A 25,461-nucleotide genomic window follows, 5' to 3' on the forward strand; every position below is an offset into this window, starting at 1 on the left:
AGTCAAGACTCTAGCTGGTGATGTCTTAGTCAAGACTCTAGCTAGTGATGTCTTAGTCAAGACTCTAGCCAGTGAGTCTTAATGTCTAGTCTAGAGTAGTCTTAGATAATCTAAGTGGAGATTATGTCTGTGAAGTAAAGCAATAAATACAGTGTAAAACATTACAAGTGGATTTTTATTGGAACCAGAAGTTTGTCTCTTCCAGCGAATACCTTATTGAAAGGACCCATTAATCTGAAGAGAACTCGCATCAAACCAGTCGATCAAATATTATTCCTACTGCTCGACCCAAGGCATCAGGAAAGGTTGGACGGACATTATTACCATATCGCATAAAGAAGCTACTACAGTAACCAATATCCAGGACTGTGGATCTTACAACAAAAGGACCTCCAACCCATACCCGAACCATACTACCAACCCCTCATATCATTTCAACGTATATATAAACATATACATACGGACATGTACATATGTATATATACACATATATACATACATACACATACACATATACACATATACATACATACATATATATATATATATATATATACATATATATATACATATATATACATATATATATATATATATATATATATACATACATATGCAATACAGACACATACACATATATAGACAATGAAAGTAACTTACATAAATATGGTCTTACATCAGTAGCTAGCGCAAGGAACATAATTTTGCACTATCATATATACATTAACTTGTTTTTTTATATTATTTTGTTGAACAGAGTATAGCAAAATATATTATATATTATATATTTCTCAAATATTTTGCTATACTCTGTTCAACAGAATAATATAAAAAAACAAGTTAATGTATATATGATAGTGCAAAATTATGTTCCTTGCGCTAGCTACTGATGTAAGACCATATTTATGTAAGTTACTTTCATTGTCTATATATGTGTATGTGTCTGTATTGCATATGTATGTATATATATATATATATATATATATTTCAAAGTAACTAGCAGCCCATTCGTCGAAATAAAAAAGGTATAAAGTGTAAATACTTTTATTTATACGTTTCGACACAAGATGCGTGTCATCATTCAGCAACTACAACAATTTGAAAATTTTATTACTAATATAAACAACAATATAGATTAATTGTAGCATAGAGAAACATTATACACACCACAGGACAAAAACACTCAACAAAAATTTATTTTAAAAAATTAAACTTAATAACATATTAGAGAAAAACATTTTTTTAGAAAAAATTATGAATAACTAAAAGATTTGAAACTAATTTGACTAAAAGTTATAAAATACATAATTGTGAGACGAGAAACACGCCCATACCGAGCATCCAGACTCGACTGAGGCGTATTGATAGGAATGGGAGGGGACGCATCAAGGACAAAATTCTCGAAGCACGAAAAACGCCTCGAACAAACAGTGCTTGAACTGGAATTGATCAAAAGGAAAAAGAAAACCATGTAAACGTTAACAAGAAAAAAACAATATTGTAAAAAATAATAAAAAGAGATAAGCAAATTAATTTTATGTTTTTTTAATAAAATCAATAACAATCTGATAACTATCATGTAAAAGGTGGGATGAATTGCGTTTATTAACACAAGAGGAGGAATTTAATGAAATAAAAAAGGATTCAGCAAATTTTCTAAGGTCACTATTTTTTTCGATATAAAGGATAACCGGATGGGAAGTGTTAAAAGTGTGATTGAAATTGAGCATATGATCTGAAAACATCGTTTTGAATTGGTTTGGATTTTTTGAATTATAAATATGTTGATTAACTCTCTTATAAATATACTGGGAACTTTCTCCAATATAACACAAGTTGCAATCATTGCAATCCAACCTGTAAACAGAATCGGTGACCCCATCAGACGGGGTTCTAGACTTAAGAACCGAAAAAAGGCAATTAAACGTATTATCAAAACTAAAAACTAATCGGAATCCTTCTGAAGAAAATAACTTTTTTAAAAAATACGAAAAATTGCTTAAAAAAGGTAAACAGATAGTTCCTTTGTATTGGGCGGAAGAGGAAGCTATTGAATTTGAACAAGAAGGTGAAAATGAATTATTAGAATATATATATATATATATATATATATATATATATATATATATATATGTATATATATGTATATATATATATTCAATAGATAAGTCCTGGATTTTTTCAATATATTGATTGTTTCTTTTCCGAACAGTAAATCCAATAATAAAAAAGAATTTGTTTTTTGAAGATGTTTAATACGACGTTTCGGAACTAGGTACGTTCCATCATCAGGTTTATTCTGTCAAATACAATGTTTTTTAAAAAAAATATTGATTAACATTAATTAACAATGGTCAATACAGATTGATTAGAAAAAAATTTTTTTTTTTTTTTTTTTTTTTTTTTTTTTTTTTTTTATAAAGGAGTGGATTATGTACCGGGGTAAAGAGTAATAAAACTTAACTAAAAAAGGTTTTATATAAAATTGAGAAGCAAAAATTATTTACCTGTAATAATTTATATATCCATATCACTAATTTTTTTTTTTTTTTTTTTTTTTTTTTTTTTTTTAAAAAAAAAAAAAAAAATTTCTAATCAATCTGTATTGACCATTGTTAATTAATGTTAATCAATATTTTTTTTAAAAAACATTGTATTTGACAGAATAAACCTGATGATGGAACGTACCTAGTTCCGAAACGTCGTATTAAACATCTTCAAAAAACAAATTGTTTTTTATTATTGGATTTACTGTTCGGAAAAGAAACAATCAATATATATATGTATATATATATATATGTGTATGTATGTATATGTGTATATGTGTATGTGTATGTATGTATATATGTGTATATATATATACATATGTACATTTCTCACCATTGCCAATGGTGAGAAAGGACACCCTGAAGGAATGGAAAGTAAGGTGGCAGGCGTCTGATCGTGGTAGATGGACAGCACGCCTGATCCCTAATATCGAGGCCTGGCTCGACAGGAAGCATGGCGAAACAGACTTCTTTCTAACTCAGATGATGACGGGTCATGGCTCGTTCAATGCATATCTCTTCAGGTTCGGTTTGCACACATCACCGACGTGCAAATACTGTCCGGAAAAAGCCGACGATGCTGAGCACACCTTTTTTAAGTGCACGCGCTGGAAGAACTTCAGGGCTGACACCGAATTGTCCCTGGGAAGGGCCCTTAATCCCCAGAACATTGTAAATACTATGCTGCAAAGCAAGGAAAACTGGGCCGAGGTAGCAGCTTATGCACGGCGCCTCTTGACAGCAAAAATCGCCGAGAGGGACCAATAAACTTAGGAGCTAACGTCACGTGACGCAACACGGACTGGGTTGAAGAAATGCTAACGCGGTTCCGACCCAGTCTTCCTCGTGATCATATGCGGGGGAATGAGGAGAGGAGGTTTTTTAGTGGGTGGAAATCCCACACTACCGTCCATCATCTTTTAAACACACGGTGTCTTTGAAAGATTTTTCCTTCTCTATAAAAAAAAAAAAAAAAAAAAAAAAAAAAAAAAAAAAAAAAAAAAAAAAATCTATACATATGTACATGTCCGTATGTATATGTTTATATATACGTATTATTCGTATGTATATATGCATATGTGTACGTGTTTTTACATGTATATCATATATACATGTTTGTTTGTGTGTATATTTATGTATATATATTACGCTTTTGTATGTTTGTATATATTTATTTTTACTTTTCATTTCTCTTGTTTATCTATCTGTTAAGTATAATTGTTATTGTTATAATTATATTACTTATATCTATAGTTCTTTTTCCAATTTCTGTCATTTTTTCCTAGTTTATATTAATTTTCAATATTCATTCTGCAGATCCACTGATGATGACATAAAATACTATGTCGAAACGTTTGGAAAAATTAAAGATTAACTTCTAAATCTTTGCCTTTTATTTGATGTATGCCCTTGAAGAACTTACTCATATATATATATATATATATATATATATATATATATATATATATATGTATTAATTGTTTAATATGAACAAAACAGCACTCAGATTTGTTTAACACAACTTTATTTTATGATTACAGACGTTTCGAGACCATGGTGTGTCTCATCTTCAGTGTAATTTCAAAAACAGTTACTTATATACTACACATTCTTTAATAATTTATTTAAATTTCATTTAATTTTTGGTATACAAAAAACACTTTTCTTTTTTACAATTCACTCAGGAACTTGAAAATGATTCGACGTTACATTTTCTTGACGTAAAACTCATTAATAGAGGCGGTGTATGTTATACAGACTGGTACAGAAAAGATAGTTGGTCCGGGAGATACATTAATTTTAATTCGCATGTTCCTCTCAATATAAAAATTTCTACCATTCTAAATCTTGTAGATCACGCTATTTTATTATCTGATCCCCTGTTTTATGATACAAACATAAAATTAGTTAAAACGATCCTACTTGGCAATAATTTTCCATATAAGTTAATTTGTCCAATTATTAAAAATAGAGTCGCAAAATTACTTGAACCTTTTGATAAGAAACCGGAAGAGCCTGGCAAAACAAGTGTTCCTGAAAAAACTTTTTTCATTAATTTTCCATATCTTGACAATAATTTTAACCAATTATCAAAAAGACTTTTCAAAAAACACAATATTCGTATTACTTTTTCTCCATTAAAACAATTAAAATGTTTATATTCCAAAATTAAAGATGAAACTCCATTAACAAAAAAGAAAGATATAGTTTATAAAGTAAATTGTTTGGATTGTAATTGCTCTTATATTGGCCAGACCTGCCAGAACTTAGAAAAGAGACTCAGGCAACATGAATTACAATGTGAAAAAATAGATAACAAAAAATTTAAAAGTACACTTGTGGATCATGCTAATATCAACAACCATAAGTTTGATTTTGACAATCCCCAAATTTTATTCCATGAGAAAGACTTATTTAAACGGAGCATGGCAGAATCAATGTTAATAGTTCGGACTAACAATAGCATAAATCTAAGAACCGACACAAATATTTTGCATGACACTTATATAAACATCATTAATAATTTATAAATTTTTTCATTTATCTTATTCTTTTCAATAAATTAATTTGTTTTTTCATTTTTATCGATTTTGTATGCGATAGCACTCCTTTTGTTTACATTATAATGATACCCTCTCTGTCTCCATCTATATAAGTACTTCAAATTTGTTTAGAATATTTCTGTAAGTGTTATATGTTTCTTTAGTACTGTGTCAAGCATTGCAAGGAATAGTTGGTGTTTTTTGTATACCAAAAATTAAATGAAATTTAAATAAATTATTAAAGAATGTGTAGTATATAAGTAACTGTTTTTGAAATTACACTGAAGATGAGACACACCATGGTCTCGAAACGTCTGTAATCATAAAATAAAGTTGTGTTAAACAAATCTGAGTGCTGTTTTGTTCATATTAAACAATTAATATTCGTTCCACTCATATCATAAAATTCTATATATATATATGTATATATATATATCCTGATATTGTTTATTTAGACTTTGAAACATTATATGATAAGGTTTTTCAGCCACAAGTCGAAAAAATAAAAACAGAAAGTAAATATAAATCTTTTTAATACGTTTTGAGCTATTCTGCTAGCTCATCATTCAGCTAAAATACAATTACAATAAAATACAATTACAATCAGAGTAATAAAACAAAGTAACAAAGTAAAATAAAACAGAATTAGAATTATACATACCAAACCAGTTATGCAAAATTTGACAATTAAAACATAAATATTTTGTTCTAAAAAACAAAAAAATAAATTTTAAATTTTATATTTTAATTTTAAAAAATAAAATCGAGTAATCGAAATATTTCGAATTCTGAACGAGAAGATAAAAGAAAATAAAAGAAAATATCAAGTGGTAAAAAATGGTTCAAAGATGTAAAAAATCAGATTTACATATATTAATTAAATTTTGATAGCTGTCAAAAAGTAAAGAACAAAAACTTCCCTTATTAACAAGTTGAGAATTTAAAAAACTGAAAACAGATTCAGCCAACCATCTTAGTCATTAAAGTAAAAGTAATAAAAAAGTATATATGTAGAGCAGGGCAAGGCTCAAAGATCCAATTTGACTTTGAGCAAATATAAATTTTATTATGAAAATCAAACCAATTTTATCATAACAAATGACACAGTTCAAACGAACAATTATCTGACAACGTTCAGTAAAATTACCAGCTACTTCATCATTGTTAAAATGTGCTTTTTTCTGTCTTTCAAAAATTGGTTATCCTAACCTTTTTACCCTATAGGCGAGATAACTTGGAAAGGCCAGATGGCAAACAGGTTTAATGTCTTATTTTAATTTTAAAGGTATTTTACAAAATAATTACATTTTTAACTAATGCTAAAAAACTTCACTCCTAGATAGATATCCTCATCAGGTCCGCATTCTATATATATAATTTTGTATTCTAACACCTCCCCTCAAAATTATATTTATTATACTATTTGCAGTCCATCCATTCCAATTCTCCTCAGACACTCTTCGTGTTTATTTCTAGTCAAACCTTTAGTAAGCATATCTGCTGGCATCTGTTCGCTGCATAGAAATTGAATATTAATTTTCTTATTAATTTATTCATCACGTACCTTGTGATATTTTAATCTGATATGCTTCGTTCGTGGATGGAACCTATTGTTTTTTACAAGTTGTATAGCACTCTGGCTGTCATTATATATTGTAACCGTTTCACTTCCTATATCTAGAGTCTTCAATAATTCGTTCAAATATATAGCTTCCCTTGTTGCCTCACTCAAAGCTATATATTCAGCTTCCGTTGTTAATTGAGCTACTATTTTCTGTTTTCGCGCTTCCCAACTGATAGGCGCACCTGCAAATATGAAGCAAAATCCCGAATATGATTTATAGTCAACTATGTTACCTCCCCAATCTGCGTCTGCAACTCCAAATAAATTTTAATTTGTTTTCTTATATTTCAATCCATAATCCAATGTACCTTTCAGGTACCGTAATACTCTCTTTGCTGCATTCCAATGTGTTGTATCATAATTGGTATTAAATTGACTTAAATAATTTACTGAATAGGCAATATCTGGTCTTGTAGTTACTGCCAAATACATTAATGCCCCTATTAAAAATTGATAAGGATACTTTTGCATGATATATTCATTGGGTTCCTTAGGTTTAATCAGTTGGAGTCTAACCTCACATGGTGTTGATACTGTTTTACAATTTTCCATATTAAAACGATTCAGTATATTTTCTGCATAAGAACGTTGTTTTAAATATACAAATCCATTTTCCTGTTTGAATTCAATTCCAAGACATCTATCTACTTTGCCTAAGTCTCTCATCTCAAAACATTCAGATAAAGATAGTTTAATTTCATTTAAACAATCTTTATCATTTGAAGCAATTAATAAATCATCAACATAAATAACTATCAATGTATGTTTTCCTGTTTTATTGCACATAAACAAACATGGGTCTTGCGACATTGCTTTGAATCCCATTGTCTGCAATTTTGTTGCAAATTTTTTGTGCCATTGAATACCTGATTGACGTAATCCATATAGTGCTTTCTTCAATAAACATACGGGATCTGGGCTTTTCTCAATATTTTTCAGCCAGGTCTTCGCTGTATCTCTAATTTTCTCAGTAGCCGGTTTTTGAATAGTACCCAATGGTTTCTTATTCACAATTTTATATAATACTTCATGTAATTGTTCTGGCAGATTCATGTAGACTTTTTCTTCAAGTTCTCCATTTAAATATGCAGTTACGACATCCATTTGATGAATTTCTAAACCCATTTCCGCAGATAATGCTGCCAATAGTCTAATAGAAGTTGATCGTGCCACCGGAGAATATGTCTCAAAAAATCTTCACCATATTTTTGTGAACTTCCTTTTGCAACTAACCGCACCTTTTTTCTATTAGGTTCTCCATCTAATTTTGTTGTAAAAACAAATCTGTTTCCAATAACTTTCTTTTGTGTGGGTCGCTCAACTATATTCCATGACATATTTTTGATTTGCGCAAGGTACTCGTCTTCTAACGCTTTTCTCCATTCGTCAGCATCACCTAGCTGACTAGCTTGTTCCCAAGTCGTAATTTTAATTTTGGATATATTAAAAGCATTTTCAAATATTTCACATTTTTCACTAATCACATTGTTTTCGTTTGAAATCCCTTCATCAACCTCCCCTTCTCCAGAGGATTCTCCTAATGTAATTTCGATCATCTCTTTATTTATTTGATATTCTTTTCGCGGCCTTCCCGCATGTCAAACAATCTAACCTTTAAAACTTCCAGTGTTGGCAACTTCTCCTGCGCTTCTATGGATTCTTTAAACATTGCGAATGATTCAGGGAGACTGTGCATTAGTAACGTTACCAGCATTTCGTCCGGGACTACAATGCCGATATCGTTGAGTTTCGCAGCAGTTTCACAAAAATCTGTCACAATTTTTCCAAATCATCGCTTTCATGCATCTTTAATGTTACACATTTTTTCATGAGAGTTGTTCGCCTCGTTGCACCCCGACTTTCGAATAGTTCCTGCAATTTGTCCCATATCGCCTTCGCGGAACCGAGACGCGCGCACATTTTTAATTCTTTTCCTCTCATGTGTAGTACCAAATCAGATTGCGCTTTTCCGTCATTTATAACCCATTCCGCATATTTTTCGGCGGTCAATGGTTTCGCTATTTCGCCGCTTACATATCCCCATAAGTCATTCTTCTTCAGAATGGCTGTTAAATGAATTTTCCATTCATCATAGTTCTCCTCGCACAATGGTTCGATTTTGATTGAACACGTCATCTTTTTGTAAACAACACTACACTTTAAAATCTATACTTCAAAAACACTCACTGTTTACGTCAGGATCCCGTTACTCGTTATCAATCGCTGGATTCTCGAACTCGCTCAGTACGCTGGGCTTCTACCTGGACTTGTACCTGGAATTCTACCTGGGATTTCACCTGGGCCCATAACCAATATTAATGGTGAAATAAAATTTATTACTTTGATAATATTTACATAACAGTATTCTATTTATACAAAAATATAAGGTATATTATTCCTTTGGGCAGGCAGTCGAAATAGAATTTTGTTGAAACTTCTTTCTTTTATACCATGATGGAAATACCCCCTCTTTCGCTCCTAGATAGATATCCTCATCAGGTCCGTATTCTATATATATATAATTTTGTATTCTAACAGATATAAATTAGAAACATTATTTAGAATATATTGGTAATTTTCGCAGGTGAAGCTGGTGTCTGATCGTTTGTTTAAACATAATTTGTTTAATAAAATATAGGCCGATTCTGAAAAACGTCTTTGTGAGACTTTCGACTCATGATGAAGAACCATTGCGTTATAAAAATTGAACGTATGGTTATTTAGTTGCAAATGTTCTGTGATCATTGTTTGCTCTTGATTTTTGTTTTTTGAGTTATTATCGTGTTGTTTTGAACGTTTGATAAGGTTCTGTCCTGTTACGCCAATATAGGTGGAATCACAGCGATTGCAAGATATTTTATAGACCACATTGGATACTCGTTCGAAATTAGTGCGCGGCTTTAAATTTGAGAAGAGGGAATTGAGCGTTAAATCGATGTTGAATACTAAACGGAGTTTTGAGTTATAAAAAAATTATTTTTCCTCATCGCATAAAGTTACTTAATATAAGGCAGGCAATTGGTACCTTCAAAATTATTATCTTTTGTGGAAATTAAACTCAGGTTGTGGTTAATTATTTTGTTTTATAAAATAGTGAGTCTATTGTTTGTGACGAATTTTGATGAAGTTGATATTGTAGCACAAATTGGGCAAAGCAAAATTTGACCCAAAGGCAAAAATGTATAAAAGTCTGTCTGGGAAAGTTACATTGGAGAGATTTTTCAACAATTTTTTAATGATTGAATCACTTAAAATGATTTTGGAGGAGTTTATTTTGGATTGCAAAAGCTTTTCAAATTTGTTCTTATACGATAATTTTTGGTTGACGCAAAAGTTCTTATAACGAAGCGATTCAAACTCAAAGAAACTTTTCAGGATTTCAGATTCTACCGTATTGAGTAACCAGGTATTTATCTTATTAATAAGGAGTTTTAAATTTTGTATGTTGCAGATACAATTTTTGATTTCTAGGGAAATGAAATGTAAGCTTAAGGAGTTGAATTTCTTATTGAAGCTATTGTCAAGATGAGAGAATGTATCTAATTTAAAGCGGTAGAAGTTTGGAATGATTATTTTTTTTACAGGGTAATAAAAAGATATGCTTGTTGGTATTTGTTATTAGTTTCTTATTTAATTTAGAGAGTAATTTGAACTGAGATAAAATGTAAGAGACGCAATGTTTTTTTATAAAAGAAAAGAAAGAGTAATTGGAGGTGTAATTATTAGAACGTTGGAGAAGTTTAGGGTTCATAATGGAGAAAACGTAAATAAAAAAATTAAATTAGTAAACAGTGAAACAAGAGGGGAGGAGAAAATGTAAAAGATAAAAATGAAAAAAAAAACTACTGATAAAATGGTGTTACATAAGGATTACAAGATTGCTAAACAGATAAAATAAAATTTAAAAGTGTCTCTGCAAGTCTCCATTCAACATCGATTTAACGCTCAATTTCCTCTTCTCAATTTTGAAGCCGCGCACTAGTTTGAAACGAGTATCCATTGTGGTCTATATATATTATATTATATATTGGCGTAACAGGACAGAACTTTATCAAACGTTTAAAACAACATGATAACAAAAAACAAAAAGCAAGGGCAAACAATGATCACAGAACATTTAAAACTAAATACTCATACGTTCAATTTTGTTGACGTAATGGTTCTTCATCATGAGCCGAAAGTGTCACAAAGACGTTTTTCAGAATCGGCCTATATTTTTTTGAACAAAAATTGTTTAAACAAACGATCAGACACCAGCTTCATCTGCAAAAATTACCACTATGTTCTAAATAATGTTTTCCAATTTATATCAAATACCTAACACCACGGTCTGCACAACACTATCACATACACTTGTACAGCGCGTCATATTGATGGTCAGTGTGTTTTTTTTTCGAAATTTTGACTTCGCATCTCGGTTTTTTTTACAAAAACTTTATCCTTGTTTGTCTTTGCTTCGGATACACGAGCGCTTACGTATAATATTCTATTTATTGATTATTTTTTATTCTTTATAAAAAAGAAATTACTGACATTTGGTGCTTGTTTCCAATTATTAATTTTTTACAAGCTGTATTAATATGTGTAAGTGATAATCTAAGAAATTCAAGTAAGTAATGTTTTATGCATTATTTTAATTCAAGGTTTAGATATAATTAGTCTGTCTCTTCAGTTAAATCTTTTTATTTTTAGTTATGTATATTTAATTTTTAACGTTGCTTTCTTTTTTTTCGAAATTGTAGAACCACTGACGATGACGTAAAATTGTACGTCGAAACGTATGGAAGAATAAAGATGTTTTAAAAAATCTTTACGTATTTATATTTATACTTGATGTTACGCTCTCCAAGAAATTAATCATATATATATATATATATATATATATATATATATATATATATTTGAATAGTCTTGAATTTGATGTTGATATATATGTTTAATTTGAGTTTAATATTCGGGCGTAACATCAATAAAAATTATTTTTATTGATGTTACGCCCGAATATTAAACTCAAATTAAACATATATATATATATATATATATATATATATATATATATATATATATATATATACACATATATATATATATATATATATATATATATATATATATACATATAGATACATGCCTCGGTACTAGCAAAGTACAGAAGTCGTGGCAGAAATTACATAATTCTACTTACATTTTTGTTCTATAAAAAAATTATATAAAAAATGCATAGTGCTGACAAGTTAGTTGTATAAATGTTAGTGCCAATCTCTAGTGCTGTGTACGCTTCTCTATATGTAACCAACCAACGTAATATCCACTGATGATGACATTAAATTGAATGTCGAAACGTTTGGAAATAAAGATTATTTTATAAATCTTTGGCTTTTCTTTGTTTGATGTATCGCCCTCAAGAACTCACTCATATATATATATATATATATATATATATATATATATATATATATATATATATATATATATATATATATATATATATATATATACTAGTAATGTGCCGACTCGAAAAATTCCCGATTCGAATGATTCGAATCAGAAAAAACCTGATTCGAATTATGATTCGAATCAACTCGAATCAAGTATATATATCGACTAAAAAAATTATGGATGTATTTATTTAGTATAAGTGATCCCAATTTATAATCAAAATTGTTAGTTTAACTAATATAACCGACAAAGTAGAAATTGTAAACATAAATTGCTATCAAAAAGTATATTCCGAAAATTATTAAAAATGATTTAATTTTGAAGGCGCTTAAAACATATTTTCAAATTAATTTACAATGATAGATTACCAAACAATTGCGCATCACTAAAGCATATAATATACTTAGAATCATGGGTCGATTGTTTATTTTACTATATAAGCAGTAGAGGATCGCACCTAAACTGAGAGCTGAAAGTTAATTTCATTAATGTGAATTTGCCATTACTATAATCAAAAGTTTAATATAACTTACTGGCTTTCTGGTGTTAGTGGTTAGTAATTGTTTCAAAAGAGAATTATGTTGAAAGATTCCTGAAACTCGTTTCATAATTTTGAGTGGTTTTTTCTGGTAACATTTAAAATCTAAGACACTTAATTATTATCAAAATTGGGTATAGATATTTAAATAAATAAACACGCAAGAACGACGACGCGTAGTATCTGTTTCGAACTCATATTGCTTAAAGTCATATCGCTCTAACCCAGTGGTCGGGGAACCGGGGTAAATTACCCCAAATGGGGTAAAAGTGAAATTTTTGGGGGTAAAAAGTATATATTTGCAAAGCACTAAATCAGCTTCAGTAAAACCTACTATCGGAAAAAATTTCTGCATTAGCAGAAAATGTGAAGGAATAAGTAGTTTTCGCACTAAAACAAGTTAAATATCTTGCTTGGTTTAAATCAGCTTGAGTAAAACCTACTACCGAAATGAATCTCTGCATTAGCAAAAAATGTGAAGTTTTTGCAATAAAACAAACTAAATATTTTGCTATTCAGCTTGAGACAACGGATTTCAGTAGTAATTCACAACTGGTATATGTTTGCTATAAAGGTGCAGATAATTTTGAAAAGAAATTGCTGTTTTGTTTTCTTCTCGAGTTCAGATGTCATGAAATTGATATTTATAATAAAGTAAACGACTACTTCAAAGCGCAAAGATTAAAATGGGGAAATTGATAGTTTGGTGTCTTTGGATGGGTCATATTTATGGTTTTTTAGCTTTTGTAAGGGAAAATAACCCACACTCATCATGTTATCAAGATTATAAATTTTATCAAGGGACATGCACTAAATACGCGGCTACTTTGTTAATTATGTCAGGATGGTGAAGCTGAGACTTACCTTCTTTATTATACAGAAGTAAGGTGGCTCTATCGCGGAAATATTTTAAATTGCGTATGGACTCTTAAAAATAAAGCTAAAATCTCTATGGTTTCTCAAAAAAATATTCTTGCTGAAAATTTTAAAAACTCTTCCTGAGTTGCATATCTCGCATATTTAGCAGACATGAAATTTTGAAGAAATTGTGCAACGCCAATTTGCAACGCCAATTTGCAACGCCATACCTAAGAAAAAATGGATGTGTGTTTGTGTGTGTTTTGTGTGTCCGCATTTTTTCGTTCACGTTTTCGAGCGCACGGATGAACCGATTTGAATGGTTCATTCAACATTCGGTTCCTATTGATAAGGAGATATGCTGACTAGTATTTGGCAAAGGCAGGTCCAGCCGTTACGGAGATACGGAGTAAAGAGTGCAGAAAATAGAAATCGAATTTTTAAGAGAACGAAGTATCCCATATGAATGATCCAAAAAACATTCAATTTGTAATGATTGGGAGAAGTAGTGATTAGGTTTTGGCAAAGGCATGTCCAGCCATTTCGAAGATACAGAGCTAAATGTACAAAAATGGCAGTTTTTGAGAGAACTAAGCATCCGATTTGAATGATTAAAAAAACTTGCTGTTTGTGTTGACAAAACAATTACTTCTTGGAAAGAAAAATATTTCAATTTTTTTTTCAAAAAATTTTTCTTTGTATATCGAAAATAATTCAGATTTTAATTTTAATTCTGGCTAAAGTTCTAAAGCTCACTTATATTCTTCGAATAAATAATTTTTTTAAATTTTGTAATTCAGCTTATATATATCTTATGAATATTATACAGTGTTAGAGTATTTAGAATAATCTAATTAGAAACATTTAAAATTCTTCGAAAATTTCGTCACGGTGCGGATTAGTAGGATTTTCATGAAAAATATATTTATTCATAATGAATATAGTTTTTACTTATTGTTTCCTTCAAACCATTTATTTTAGCCTTTTTCGTTGTTTAGAAGTAACAAACAATGTTATGGCAGGTTATACAGAAATATGTTGCAAACAGATTCCAATTATAGGCTCTTTTAGTTAATTTTTTTGTGGGGTAATGAGAAGTTGCACAAAAACATTTTGGGGTAACGGTTCCAAAAGTTCCCCGACCACTGCTCTAACCGCTTGAAGTCGCAATGATTCGGTTTGAGTCATATGAAGACGATTGAAGTCATATCGCTCGAACCGCATGAAGTCGGAATGATTTGGTTTGAGTCATATGAAGTCGATTGATGTCATATCGCTCGAACCGCATGATGTCGGAATGATTCGGTTTGAGTCATAAGTAGTCGATTGAAGTCATATCGCTTGAGCCGCTTGAAGTCGGAATTATTCGGTGTGGGTCATATGAAGTCCGATGTTATTGTTAGTCAATGAATGCGGTTAAAGTCATATAAAGTCGATTGTAGCCGGGTGATACATTTGAGCGTATTAAAGTCGGGTGACGGGATTTATTATTTTTTATATTATTATAATATTGAATTAAATTAAAACATTTCTTTAGTATTAACGAAAATTTGTTTTTATACATATTTTACCACAGTAAATATTTCGCGGCTTGATACGAGTTGATTCGAATCAAGTAAAATCTGATTCGAATCAAATCGAAAAAGGCTTGATTCGAATGATTCGAATCACTTGATTTGACTTGGCACATCACTAATATATATATATATATATATATATATATATATATATATATATATAACATTACAAATGTATTCTGAGTGGATGGATAGATATTACTTCAGAAATATGAACAAACAACACTCTTTTTGCACTAATTTATTAAATAATAATTTTACAAACGTTTCGAGAGTAGGTTTGTCTTATCATCAGTGTGTTATAATTAAAAATCTAAAATATCAAAACCTAAATTAGCATTATGTGTTATCCGTTACAAGTCGTTTATTATACAAAAATAAATTTATACATTAGGAAAATTAAATGAAAAAAAAACAATATATACACACCAGATCAGGAAAAAACACACTTTAATATCAAGTTTTTTAACACAACAATCACATGCTACTACTGTTGGAAAACAAAAATAATTTAAGAAAAAACCAAGTAAGGTAAATGTAAAAATGTATAAAACACATAATTATTTGTTTCTAACAAAGATTGCACTAGCACACTTAGTCGTCGTGCGACACGAGTATTCTGTTACGCGACTAACACGCGATGCTTGTAGAAGGAAGGGATATTCAGTGGCGTAGTAGGCAGTCAGATTTTCAGAAAATAATTATATTTTGATAGCTTTCTGAAAGTAAGCAAGAAGAACTGCGTTTGTTCACACAATTTGAATTTGATTTTGAAGTAGTAAACAGTATTTTTTTTAAATAAGAAAAGCTACCCAAATAAGGTAAACAAATAATGCCTTTATATTTACTAAATTATTCATATATATATATATATATATATATATATAATATATATATATTATATATTATATATTATATATACATGAATAATTTCTTGGAGAGCGTAACATCAAGTAAAAAAATAAATAAAGTGAAGATTTTTAATACATCTTTATTTTTCCATACGTTTCGACGTAAAATTCTACGTCACCATCCGTGTTTCTACAATTTTGAAAACAGAAAAAGTAACGCTAAAAACTAAATATAAACAGAACAAGAATAAAAAAGAAGAGATTTAACTAAAAAGACAGACTAAATATATCTAAATATTAAAGTAAAAACAATTACAGAAAGCATTACTTACTTGAAATTTTTAGATTATCACTTATATATACATATTAGCAACACATAACTTGTGAATAATCAATAATAGGATTTCAAATGTTCTGTGATCATCGTTTGCCCTTGATTTTTGTTTTTTTGAGTTATTATCGTGCTGTTTTAAACGTTTAATAAGGTTTTATCCTGTTTCGTCTATATAGGTGGAATCACAACTTTGCCTGATATCTTATAACCCCATTGGATATTCATTCCAAACTAGTGCGCGGCTTCAATTTTGAAAAATTGATATTCAGCGTTAAATCCATGTTGCATACTAAACGAAGATTTGCGTTATAAAAAATTTTTTTCACAAAGGATAAAGTTTCTTAATGTAAGGCAGGCAAACTGTTCCTTGTTGTGGTTAATACGTCAAATGTCAAACGTTTTTGACAGATGATGTTCAATTACGTTTAATAAGATGTTTCACGTGAATATTATTTAATTATGATTAAATTGTAGTAAGTATTTTTGTTTCTAGTTTTATTTATACACAAAAACGTCATCAAACGGGCCGCTAGTGTTACTAGAAACTCAAAATATCAACTTTTTTGAAATGTTAATATGAAAATGCACTTTTTGGCGTTGTAGCACTCTATTTTGCAAATATTATTTTTTTCAAACACGGTGATTTTAAAGATCTCATTAGTATAATTATATACTCATTGGTATTTATGAAACATCTTCTAGGTTATATTATTTTTTATTTATGTTATTTAAATTCATAATTTAAATTTGGTATCGATCAGAGGAACATTTTGTCGAATAACATTTTCTCAGTTATTATTATTATTCCCCAAAATTTATCAAAGAATAGATAGTAATATATGAAGGTCCGGGCTTAAAAAAGTCCACCACCAATGTGTGAAAAACCAGTAAAGTTAAGCATTGTTTAACAACAATATTTGAAAGTGAGAAAAAGATGTATAAACATTGATTCTCATGACCCTGTTATCGGGTGATTAACGGTAATCTTTAAAAATCCATAATAAAAGTATTTTCTTCAGTTGATAGTTTTTTGGCATTAGTTAAAAATGTAATTATTTTGTAAAATACCAAAAAAAATCTGAAAGACTTGATTCGTGATCAATACGTCCAAAGGACCAAAAAAGACTTGGATTGGATTATACCATGTTTTCTATAAGAAGTATATAAAACTTCCAGTTTGGTTATATTGCCAAAATATAAACAAACTAATGGGGTTCATTGTTTTGATAATACCTTTAATAATTGTATATGACAACAACATATCCATATACATCTAACTTGTTATCAGAGCTAACCAGCAAAATTGCTCCACCGACTGAGAATGGACATGAAGTACTACTCAACAAATTATGAAAGAGCTCTTACCTGCCAACCAAAGATTTGTTGGGTCAAATTAGTCTGAAGGTTTGATGCCTGGTTATTTTTCATCTATTAGTTTATATTTCTGCTTTGCAACCATACTTGCCCGGGATTTACATGCTTTGGTTACCCAGAAGCTGCTTGGCAAGTCATTGGAAGAACTTTAAAAATACGCTAACTGGCATAGTTTCTGATTAGAACTAATCATATAGTCGTCTTGTGACGACCCAAGATTTTTATCTCTAAGTTTGCAATACAAATACTTATAAAATTAGTCCTTATAAAATTAGGTTTCTAGTAAGTATAAATTTTAATTATATTGTCATTTGTATTCATTTTGTAAAAGGCATGAACCGTATATAAAAGCAGGTATATTTAAGAAAAAGGTGACATATTTTGATAGAACAATGAAGTCTTGTTTTGTTTTATTATACAAAAAGGGATGGTCTAAATTTATTGTTTTATAATATTATTGTTACTTCACATATGTATAATATTAGATTTTTTAAAATTAGGAATTCCATGCACTGTAGTAATGCCTACTGCAGCACCTATTATGAAAATTCAAAAATGCAGAAACTATGGTGCCAATGTTATAGTTCATGGTAATGATATGGGAGAGGCTAAAAAATTAGCGATGCGTTTGGCTCATGAAGAAAAGCTTACTTACGTTAACGGGTAAGAAAGTAGTAAACCCGTATAGTAATACAAATATATATATATATATATATATATATATATATATATATATATATATATATATATATATATATATATATATATGTATATATATATATATATATATATATATATATATATATGAGTAAGTTCTTCAAGGGCATACATCAAATAAAAGGCAAAGATTTAGAAGTTAATCTTTAATTTTTCCAAACGTTTTGACATAGGATTTTTTTGACATTCTTTTAACTTTTACAACGCTAGTATGTACATATATTACGCTTTTGTATGTTTGTATATATTTCTTTTTACTTTTTATTTCTCTTGTTTATCTATCTGTTAAGTAAATTGTTATTGTTATAATTATATTACTTATATCTATAGTTCTTTTTCCAATTTCTGTCATTTTTTCCTAGTTTATATTAATTTTTCAATGTAGATCCACTGATGATGACATAAAATCCTATGTCGAAACGTTTGGAAAAATTAAAGATTAACTTCTAAATCTTTGCCTTTTATTTGATGTATGCCCTTGAAGATTTTACTCATATTTCTCAACATCAAAACTAACTTGTTTAATATATATATATATATATATATATATATATATATATATATATACTAGCAAACCCAGCGAACTCCGTTTCGCCACCAGATGGTTTCGTTTTTGTTTGGTGATTAAAAGATAAAGAAAATTTTTTTTGTTTTATTTTTGAATAGAATTTTTTTTATTTCATTTCACAACAGTAATGCATTTGTTTTGATTACAAAAGTGAAGTGATATTCAGCTGAACTTCTCTAATTAAGTGAAAGTGAATCTAAAGTAAATACTGAATCAAAGCGTTATACGTGTCCGCAAATTATCCGTTTCATTGAAGTGCTCTTTGCTAAACCACATTTTTTGTTTTTTGGTCTGACGTTAACACAAACAAATCAGATGGTTCCCCAACTTGTGAACGCGCAACGTATAACTGCCCATGTAAAAAACAACGATTTTCTAAATTTATCCCGCAAAAACTATCGAATCGGATCAACCAATTTAAATGATTTAAAAAACATTCTATTCGTGTGGTAAATTGTCAAAGGCAGATTCAGCGGTTTCAAAGAGGCAAGAAAAGTTTTAAAAGGTTATATCAATTTGATGATGCAGTTTTTGAAAGAACTGATCACCTCAATAGAATGATTCAAAAAATATATTGCTTGTGTTGACGGTGTGCTACAATGATTAGTTTCAAATTAAGAGTTTTTGTTATTATCTCATTGTTATTTCTCATTGATCAATCTCATGGATCATTGATTAATTTTATCTCTCGAATATTTAGTTACTGTTTGGATACGTTAATATTCCAACTCGTATTTATTCTCGAAAAGAACAATGATATACATTGTGCTCACATAAGAAATACGAAAGTATAAACAACCAGAGAATTAGCTCGCGCAAGGTTGTTTAGATTTAATAATCTTTACTGTTGACTTTACTTGTTAGATAGTGTTCATAAGAGATAAGAAAGTAAAATAATAATGCCCGTAAACCACTAATCAACTTCTTTACCTGCACATCAGTTTAAAAATTAACTAAATTTTAAATAATAAATTTTTTCCGGGGCCTCTTGAACCAACCGATTTATATATATATATATATATATATATATATATATATATAACGGCTGAACCGATTTAGCTGAAAATTGGCAGAGAGGTGGTTTAGAGCCAGGAGAAACACATAGGACGTATAACTACCCATGTGAAAAACAATGATTTCTAAATTAATCCCGCAAACACTAATCGATTGGCGTAGCGACTTGTTAATTGTCATTGCGAAAGTAAGGCGAACTGAAAATTGCAATTGTTTGAAGTCAAACGGAAGACCGGTCGGAACCATTGGTATTCGATGAATACATACATTTTCATCTGCGTACTTTCCGTTAATAATGGTTGCCTCAATCAAATTTGGCATAAGTCTTTTTACCGAAAGTCGAGTACCGTTGCAAACTTGCGTTGGATTCAAATTACGTAATATCATAATAACTGTACCAACTCGAGTTGAAAGTTATGTGGTGGAAATCGTGGTAACTCCAGAGAGTTCAAAAACTCCGTAGAATAATTTGCACCACACAATCCAGCCGTTTCTCTTTTAGACTTTACCGCATTGCAATATCGGCATATAGTCGTCATTGGTTCAATATCAAAATTTTCATCATTACTGTAGTTCACAGTGGGATTATATTGGAATGGCAGGCGATTGTATAACGCAAATGATTTTTGTGTGCTCATGCGTTGTCTCCATCGGGCATTTCCTCTTATTACATTTTGTCCTTCTTCGCTTAAGTTCTGTGAATACACATGTTGCTGGCTTGCATGCCTAGTGCGGCGGCCGATGTTTGCACGTCGTCCTCTACGCATTTTAGGCTATGGACCTAGTGGTGAATTTAACCTTGTGGTTATCTTCCACATATATTCCACTTGAATAATTCAAATATTATAATATAATATTATTTATTATATATCTAATATTTACATTGAAATTATAATTTAATATTTTCTTCTTCTGGCTGGCTACTGTCCGTAGTCCCAGGTCAGTAGTTGTTGACTCCTTGATGATTGAGGTGAAAGAGAATTTCTCAGTGTTGCGCTATGCGTTAAATACTCTAAGCGCCAAGGAGTGGGGATGTTTAAAGGGTTTATCGTGGTGACATCTGGTGCAACGTAGGCGGGTCCCACAAGCGGTGACACAATTGAAGTTGAGGCATAAACTTGTGGCGCCATCAGTTGTCAAACCTCTTATAAAGGTGGTTCTTACAGGAGCCCCCCGCAGAGACTGGAGGTCATGGTATGCGAAAATGAACTTTTTGGCCTGATCGAGTGAAATAGCTGTTCTCTACCTTGGTAGCGATTGGTTGGTCTACTGGATCTGCGATGATGTAGGCTGGTTTGATGCGATCGATGGACACCCGTGTACTGCCTTTCTGTGTTCGTATGGTTACAGTTTTATCATCTCTCTTAAGAACTTCGTATGGACCTTGATATGGTTGTTGAAGTAACTTCCTGATAGTATCGTCGCGGAGAAAAATATGCGTGCATGTTTGTAGGTCCTGAAAAATAAATGGTTTGTTGTTTGTGTGATTACTGGATTTACTTGGTTGAAGATGCGCTACATGTTGTCGAAGTCTCGAGAGTAGATCAGCCGGATGTCTTAAATTTTGAGAATTTTTGTGTAATTCAAAAATTTCTCCAGTAAGGCGCAGTGATTCACCATACACCATTTCAGCTGCTGATGTCTTGATATCAAGTTTGTAAGCGTTTCGAATGCCTCATAGAATTAGCGGAATTGCTTCCAACCATGTGTTGTCTTTGTAACACATTATCGCAGCCTTGAGTTGTCGACGGAAGCGTTCTATCAGTCCGTTGGAACATGGATGATAGCTGCAAGTCCTGATCCTAATGGTCCCTGTCAATTTGTTTAATGATCTAAATAATTCAGATTCAAATTGAGTACCTGGATCCGTCGTTATTTTGACTGGAGCTCCGAAACGGGATATCCAGCATGATAAAAACCCAACCGCTACTTCTTCTGCAGATATTCCTTGTTGTGGGTATACTTCTGGCCATTTGGTAAATCGATCAATGGCTGTCAAACAATATTTATAGAAGTTAACAGGAGGTAAAGGACCAATTATATCGATGTGTACATGTGCAAATCTTGCTGTTGGCAAGGAAAATGTTCCGTGCGGTGCATGTACATGTCGTGTTATTTTGGACCTTTGACAATCTTGACAAGCTCTAGCCCAATCGTGGCAGTTTTTCTGTATTGATGGCCATATGTACCGTGCAGTAATTAGACGCGAAGTTGCTCGTATCCCAGGATGACTCAAACCATGTAATGAGTTAAATATTTGTCTCCCAAATGGTGCTGGGATATAAGGTCGTGGCTGAGTTTTCGCCGTGTCACAAAACAACTTTATGTTTGTGCCTGGTACTGGAATTTCTTCAAGTTGTAGTTTGGTGTCTTGCATCAAAAGGCGTTTAAGTTCTGCATCATCTTTCTGGTGCTGTGCTAGGATTTCGAAACTAAGTAATTTATCTTCCGTAATGGCTTCGACTTGCGACAGTGTATCAGCTATGATATTTTCCTGGCCTTTGATGTATTTTATGTCTGTTGTAAACTGTGAAATAAAACTTAAATGATTAAGTTGAACTGGCGGAAGTTTTTCATGGCGTTGGTTGAATGCAAAAGTCAATGGTTTGTGATCAGGGTATATTGTGCATTGATGTGCTTCAAGAATGTGCCTGAAGTACTGCACAGCAAGATATACAGTGCAATTCTCTGTAATAAGCTGGCCATGTCGATTGACGTGGAGTCAACTTTTTAGAGAAGTATGCTAGGGGTTGCCATTTGTTTTCAACCAATTGTTGCAAACAGGCGCCTACTGCCTGCTGGGAAGCATCTGTAAATAATCCTAATTTAGCACCATGAATTGGATGTTGGAGTAGCGTTGCTTCCGCTAGTTTATCTTTGCAGGTTTGAAATGCCTTTTCCAGTTCTAGGGTCCAGGAGATAGATTTATTGCCTTTGATAGATGATATTGCATTGTATAGTATTGCTTGGTTCGAAGCTACGTTTGGTATAAAACGGCGATAATAATTGAGCATACCTAAAAATCGTCTAAGGGACTTGGCGGTTTTTGGACGAGGAAAGTTCTTCAGATTTTCGATACGTTCAGATGGTGGCTTGGTTCCTGATGCGGAAATTTCGTATCCCAAAAACTGAATTTGCGGGACCCAAAATATTGCTCAAATATTGCTCGTAAATGCATTTGATGCTCTTGTTCATTTCTGGAAAAAACTAAAATATCATCTATGTAAGCAAAACAAAAATTTAATCCTATCAATACTTCGTCTATGAAGCGCTGAAAGGTCTGCCCAGCGTTTCTGAGGCCGAAAGACATGAATGGAAACTCGAACAGGCCAAAAGGTGTTGATATTGCTGTCTTTGGTACGTCCTTTTTTCCACCGGTATTTGCGTGTATGCCTTTACTAAATCTATAACAGAAAATGTATTACATCCCTCGAGATTTGTTGAGAAATCGTGTATGTGACGAACTGGATATCTATCTGGCACTGTCCTCGCATTAAGTGCGCGATAGTCGCCGCATGGTCGCCACCCTCCATCTTTCTTTTTGACCAGGTATAATGGGGAAGACCAAGGACTTTTTGATCGACGTGCTGTGCCTTCTTGCAGCATTGTTTCAAATTTATCCTTGGCAATCTGGTATCGGTCTGGTGCTAGACGACGTGGACGGCATGTTACAGGTGGGCCTGGAGTTGTAATAATGAAATGTGTTGTGCTATGTAGTGGTTTACGCAGTGTGCCAGATGGTTTGATTAGATTTGGAAATTCTGATAGTAGTTTCTGAATTGTCGGATTCTTGTGTATGAGTGTTTTAACGCTCTCTTGGTGTGATGTATGAGTTACACACGCGGTGTGTAACCCAGTTCTTCCGTCGACTAGTCGTTTATTTCGGCAATCTGGAAGAAGCCCAAAAAATGCTAAGAAATCCGAACCTACTATTGGTGTATCCACGTCTGCGATAATGAATTTCCAGTCAAACTGTCTCCGCAGCCCGAGATTAAGACGCAAATTCTTCAGTCCGTACGTTCGAATTAAAGTACCATTGGCAGCTTGTAGTTCATACTCTGATTTGTTGCATTTACTGAAGGCTTTCCTGGGGTAACACGAAACGTCTGAACCGGTATCTACAAGAAATTTGATGTTATTGTTCTTATCAAAAACAAAAAGGCGACCTTTAGCGGATTGATGATCAGTTGTCGCCACTACTGATGGGTTTCCTCGTTTTTTGTGCTGAGTATTCCGCTATATGTTTTCCACGAACATGGTTTTTGACATTTTTTCGCCTTTTTTCCAAATTGCTGATGATACCAGCATTTCGTGGTTTCTTGTCGTTCGCTGCTTCTCGATCTTGATCTACCTAAACGTCGAATTTGTTCTTGCAATTTTCGTACCTGTTTTGTTAATTCCTCCAGTGTGTTTTTGTAGTGGATGTCGGTAGATTGATTGTGGTGCGGCTGCTTTGTTGAGTCTACATGCGGGACCAACGGTTGAGCTTCTAGTATTTTGTCCGCTGTGATTGTCAATTTATCTAAAGGTAAGTCACTTTGGATTTGTAAAATGCTGCGAACGAAAGCAGGCAGCCGTTGTATCCATAATGATTTCAATATTGTTTTACCTATTTTTGTGTGACCGGCCAAGGAGCGAAGATGTCGCAAAAATTGTGATGGGCTACGATCCCCTAATTCTTCTTCCGAAAGTAGCTGCTTAATCCTAGTCTCTTCTGATGCGCATAGTCTGCTTACGAGGACTTCTTTTAAATAAGAATAGGGATTCTCTGCTGGTGGCTCACGAATCACATCCTCCACTTCGCGTGCGTGCTTTTCTTTCAGGTGGGCGACTACATAAAAAAACTTTGTGTTTTCGTTTGTTATCAAAGCAATTTCGAACTGCGCTTCGACTTGCGCAAACCATAGGTCTGGGCTATTGTTCCAGAACGGTGGAATTTTTACTGCAACTCGGTTAATAGTGTCATTTGCGGATACATGATTTGAGGCAGTTTCAGATGCGGAACCCTTTGGTATCTCGGAAGGCGTTTTATCAGAATTCTTTCCTGATTTTTCCATCTTCAGATCTGAATATCACGTCGGGGTCACCAATTATGTGGGTATCTTCCACATATATTCCACTTGAATAATTCAAATATTATAATATAATATTATTTATTATATATCTAATATTTACATTGAAATTATAATTTAATATTTTCTTCTTCTGGCTGGCTACTGTCCGTGGTCCCAGGTCAGTAGTTGTTGACTCCTTGATGGTTGAGGTGAAAGAGAATTTCTCAGTGTTGCGCTATGCGTTAAATACTCTAAGCGCCAAGGAGTGGGGATGTCTAAAGGGTTTATCGTGGTGACATCTGGTGCAACGTAGGCGGGTCCCACAAGCGGTGACACAATTGAAGTTGAGGCATAAACTTGTGGCGCCATCAGTTGTCAAACCTCTTATATAGGTGGTTCCCACAACCTCAAATGCACTATCCAC

The 25,461-nt window shown here is 31.9% G+C and overlaps 1 protein-coding gene across 1 annotated transcript in view; it reads left to right on the forward strand.

Annotated features, from left to right (window-relative positions):
• Positions 1-25,461, forward strand: part of LOC113371448 (L-threonine ammonia-lyase) — a 280,098-nt gene that overhangs the window by 76,981 nt on the left and 177,656 nt on the right. Inside the window, exon 2 of the mRNA XM_026612075.1 lies at positions 18,185-18,347. Within this exon, the coding sequence (XP_026467860.1) occupies positions 18,185-18,347 (163 nt within the window). The remainder of the gene's footprint in view (positions 1-18,184; positions 18,348-25,461) is intronic.

The sequence above is a fragment of the Ctenocephalides felis genome, unplaced genomic scaffold (assembly GCF_003426905.1).
Source record: "Ctenocephalides felis isolate EL2017-DRISC unplaced genomic scaffold, ASM342690v1 CF-g0.4_SCAFFOLD_01492, whole genome shotgun sequence".
Classification (NCBI taxonomy): domain Eukaryota; kingdom Metazoa; phylum Arthropoda; class Insecta; order Siphonaptera; family Pulicidae; genus Ctenocephalides; species Ctenocephalides felis.